This window comes from Chelonoidis abingdonii, chromosome 18 (assembly GCF_003597395.2).
Source record: "Chelonoidis abingdonii isolate Lonesome George chromosome 18, CheloAbing_2.0, whole genome shotgun sequence".
NCBI classification, from domain to species: domain Eukaryota; kingdom Metazoa; phylum Chordata; order Testudines; family Testudinidae; genus Chelonoidis; species Chelonoidis abingdonii.
In genome coordinates, this window is record NC_133786.1 from 268,662 (window position 1) to 273,452 (window position 4,791).

At 52.1% G+C, this 4,791-nt stretch overlaps 1 protein-coding gene across 1 annotated transcript in view; it reads right to left on the minus strand.

The window, feature by feature from the left end:
- Window positions 1–458: 458 nt before the first annotated feature.
- LOC116825133 (serine/threonine-protein kinase pim-1-like) overlaps window positions 459–4,791 on the minus strand; it is a 10,121-nt gene continuing 5,788 nt past the window's right edge. The window contains exons 4-6 of the mRNA XM_032780874.1: window positions 3,772–4,138; window positions 1,587–1,763; window positions 459–616 (exon numbers count right to left, since the gene is read on the minus strand). Of these exons, the coding sequence (XP_032636765.1) occupies window positions 459–616; window positions 1,587–1,763; window positions 3,772–4,138 (702 nt within the window). The remainder of the gene's footprint in view (window positions 617–1,586; window positions 1,764–3,771; window positions 4,139–4,791) is intronic.

Genomic DNA, 4,791 nt, shown 5'->3' on the forward strand with positions numbered 1-4,791 from the left:
CCTCCGAAGCCGCAGGTCCAGCATACCCTCCGCAGGCACGCCCGCGGGAGGTCCTCCAAAGCCTCGGGACCAACGGACCCTCCGCAGGCATGCCCGCGGGAGCTCCTCCGAAGCCACGGGACCAGCGGACCCTCCGCAGGCACGGCCGCGGGGGCTCCTCCGAAGCCGCGGGACCAGCAGACCCTCTGCAGGCGTGCCACCGAAGGCAGCCTGCCTGCCCCCTTGCGGCGCTGCCAAAGCTCCCCCCACGGCTTGCCACCCCAAGTACGTGCTTGGCGTGCTGGGGCCTGGAACTGCCCCTGGGCAAGACATCAAGTAAGGCAGGGCCTAACCTCCAGCCTCTCAGAAGATTCGTCAGTTAGCTGGCTTCTGGAATGAAATATGAACGTTCCCATGTAACAGGTAGGCAGCCACTGGCAAGAGTTTTCTCTTTTACACCCAATGGATGAGAGGAACTGCTATTCACCAGACTCCTGAATTAGATTGTGCTGGTCCATCTCTGCTGTTTTCTGTGGCAAAGGGACATCTTGCATCCATGAATGATTTAGAAGGTCTTCCAAGGATGGCCTGCCGGAGGGCCTCAAGTCCAGACACCATTTAATGAGGTGCTGGCACTCTGGGGAGAGAAAACAAGCAGTCAGTGAGACTGTGCTGCTGAGTAATGTCTGGGAAGCCTACAAGCCTCCCTCTTTTACCATCTGCAAGTCTGCTGTGGGATCTGCCTTTCTTGCTTCACATGGCTGTGGCTAGGCCCTGCTCTCCACTAGGGGAGGCGGGGGGAATTGATCTAGGATACACAACTGTGGTGTCTTCATGACGGTGAGTCGACAGCTGCCATCCCCCCATCGACTCCGCCTGCGCCTCTCGTGGCGCTGGAGTACCGGAGTTGACGGGAGAGCGCTCAGGGGTTGATTTATCACGTCTAGATTAGACACAATAAATTGACCCCCCCAGCTCGATCTCACAGCATCGATTCTGGCCGCAGTGTAGACCTGCCCTAGATGTGGTTTCTCAGTTACTTCCCTCACCCTAGTACATAGGTGAACCAGGTCCCATCTTTGGATGGAGACTCCAAAAATACACAAGGGAGCAAATTAGCAGTGCAAGTCCATGAGCAGGCCGTCCTCCCCCGACATTCATACGCAGGCTAATAGCAAAAATCAACTTTCCCTTTCCCAGTGAGATGATTAAACTGGAGAGCTACTCGGTTCAAGCTCTTTTGTCATTTCCACTCTCTGTAAGACTGCTTCATCAGCCAGCAGCAGTAGTCACATTAAAGACCCCAGCGAGTGGCAGGAGAGTCAAGTGCTGAAGTGAATGACAACAGTGAGCTCTGACGCAGCTGTCTAAGGCAGGGAAGACAGTAGGGTCCCCGCATTTCCCCAGGATTCAATAGCATGAAACATCTCGTTGAGTTTAAGACATGAAGGGACCACTAGATCACAGACTATGCCTTGCATGTCTCACTGGTTGCATGAAGTGATGGTAAATGCACCTCTATGTCATCATATTATCGCTCTGTCAGTGTGGCATTCAGGCTAAGCAGTTGTTCGCCCAACTCTAACACTACAAAGGAGTGTGCTCACCTGGAGAGACGTTCCGCCGAAAGCAGACCCAGCCCTTAATAATCTCCTCATCATGTTCAAAGGGGAGATTCCCGCAGACCATGTCATACAGCAAGACCCCCAGAGACCAGACTGTGGCTGACCTGGCATGATATTGGTGAGTGAGGATCCATTCTGGGGGGCTGTACACTCTGGTCCCTGTAGAGGAGATCAGAGGAGCACGGTTAGCAGAAATATTTTATCTCTTACCGTAAGCAGAGCAACCAGTTATTAATGATTTGTTCAGGTGTTATCAGGGTGACCAAGAGATCAAGTCGGGTACTTCAGCCCCCAATTTAGGTTGCAATATCTTAATATTGTTTAACTCTCAGCCCAGTTTGATTGGGATTTAAACCCTTAGCAGCTGCGCTAGGGCATAGACTACAAATGAAGCAGAACCAAATGGAGTGCAAACAACCATGTTTTCCAGCTGCAACACAAGCCACAATAAGTAACGGGTTTCTTAAGGCCACCGTTATCCTGACTTCATCTCTGTCAATGTAAGCACTTCTCAGTGAGGTAAAGAGAGAGGCAGCTTGCAGATGCTTCAGTCCATGGTGACTCAGTGCAGCCAGAGCATTTGGGGAGGGGCTGAGGCCTTGTCTACTGCACAACAAGGACCCCAGACAACCTTACGGGCCTTTCTACATAAAAGGATTTCCTTGCTTAATCCAAAGAAGGGCAGATACCTTGAAGAGTTTATTCTTTCTCTGGCACTGACTACTGTTGAGTCAGCCAGGGATAAAGCCTGCCTACTCCAGAGCTGGGGACAAAGGTTTGTTGTACAGGGAGTGGTTTTAGCTTGTACTGTTGTGCATGTTATAATTATGCCTGGAACCCTGGTTTTGGCCTCTGCAGAGGCTTATGCTCTTTGCCTTTGTTGTATTTGATCTCTTCCCTTCTGGCAGGAAGAGACTGAGGTCAGAGCTCCTAGTCTGGTTTCTGGCCACGTGACTGTTGTTTACAAACTTTGGGTTGTAAAAAGAAACCTGATGTCCCCCCAGGGGGGCACCACTAGCTTGGGAAATTCTGCAGGAGATGGGTGGTTGGGAGGGGCAAACTCATCCCTTGTCATCAACCCTTACATTAAAAACAAAAAATGCAGCACCCATCCTGCAGGGCAGAAGCAGAACAAACCCTCAACAACAAACAGTGATCTGTTTTTTTGAAAGTCAACGGCCCTATCCTGAATGTGCCTTTCAAGTGGGTCAGAAAGAATGCCTGCTGCTCTGTTTATTTGTCCCCCATGCAGATCCCTGCACCCCTGCTCCAAGGTCAAACCGTCCTCCCTGGGTCTGGAGCCCCCTTCCCCCACAAAGATCTGACTCAGGTGCCTTTGGGGAGCAGAGGAAAGGGAGCCAGCTGTAAGCAGATCTCCCACCAATCCTATTTCACAGCATTCATCCTGTGATAAAACACAACTTTCCAATGAAACGAATAATTTAGCGAGATGACGGAGACAGCAGCTTCTCCTCTTGATCCCCTCTCCACATTGATGTCCATCTGTCCCGACAGAAAGAAACTGCACAAGAGCCCTCTTCTTTATCCTTGGGAGGAGGGGACTTCCCCTCCCCTGCATTCTAGGTGGCAGATTAGGTTAGGATCCAGCACCTGAGCAGCCATGGCTGCAGAGAGATTTAACTCAAAAATCTTTCCCCATCTAGGAGGTGAGGCAGATCCTGTTTGCACCACCCCTGGAGGGTGGAATACCAGCCAGACCCCTGCTGAAATGCTACAGATGTCATGGACCTAGAGAAAACCAAATCACTGGAACCAGAGCCCAACTTTCTCCTCTTATTGCTCACAGGGACTCCAGAGATTGATGCTCGTGAGTTCACACCCGGTTTCTGCCATGTGCCCCCCTATCCCAGCCCCTGCATGACATGGGCAGCTACCACCAGTTAACACCCAACAAAAGGGCAAACACATTTGTGAAATGCTTTTTGGATACAAGGCAGGGAGGAAAACCCCAAAGGTATCAAAGCTGCACATCACACAACAGTATATTTAGCAAATGAGAATGGCAGGGGGAGGAGGGAACAAACCATTCCCTGGCTGGAAAGTTACTGAACATTTACAGGCAGAGAACAACTCATTTCAAAAGGGAATTTCCCTGGACTCCCTCCCTACACAGATAAAATAGAAGGGGATGGAAACAGACACTCACCATCAAAATCAGTGTACACTGTGTCCTTGAGTAATGCCCCAGCCCCAAAATCTATGAGTTTCAGTTCCCCGCTGTTCAGATCAACCAGGATGTTCTCTTCCTTGATATCCCGGTGCAATACCCCACAGCTATGACAGTGCTGAACTGCCTCCACAATCTGGCGGAAAAAGCTGCGGGCCTGCTCCTCGGGGAGAGCACCCCGCTCCGTGATGAAGTCATACAGGTCCTGCACAGGATCTGGTCGCTCCAAAACCAAGACGAAGCTGTCCGGTCTCTCAAACCAGTCCAAGAGTGGAATGACCCCCCGGAAGCCTGAGCCCACTTTTTTCAGGAGCAGGATCTCCATAGGCACTCTGCTCCCACAAGGCTTCACAGAGAGAGAAATGAGAGCTCCATCAGAGGCAGGCAAATCGACCCACAAAGTCAAGAGCTACTGTGACAAAGTGGGACTGGTTTTAATGTTCCCTCTGAATACTGGGGGGTGGGGGGGGGGGCTCAGCTCTAGCCAACCCTCTGTCACCTGGCAACTAATGGCCAGGCCCTTCCCCGCTGCCAGGGGATGCTAAAGGTGTTGGAGACAGAGAGATCAGGTGACCTCCTGGCCCGGGAAAGAGAGACAGCCAAGAGAGGAGGGGCTGGAGGGGTTTGAGAGTTTTTGAAAGCTGATTGGAAAATGGAGGGGAGCCCCGAGGAGGCTCAGGCCTCCCAGCGGGCGGTGGCCTCCTTGGGGCCCCAGACGGACCTAACTAAGGGGGGGTCTTGTGGTCTGTACTGGCAAGGCCTGTTTTGGACTGTGTTCATGTCATCGAAATAAACCTCTGTTTTACTGGCTGTCTGAGAGTCACGTCTGACTGCAAGGTGGGGTGCAGGACCCTGTGGCTTCCCCAGGACCCCAACTGGGTGGACTCGCTATGGGAAGCATGTGGAGGGGCACCTGCTGAATGCTACGTGTGAGCTTCCTGCCCTGCAGACAGTCTGCTCCAAGGGAGAGGAGTCTCCTCAAAGTCCTGACTGGCTTTG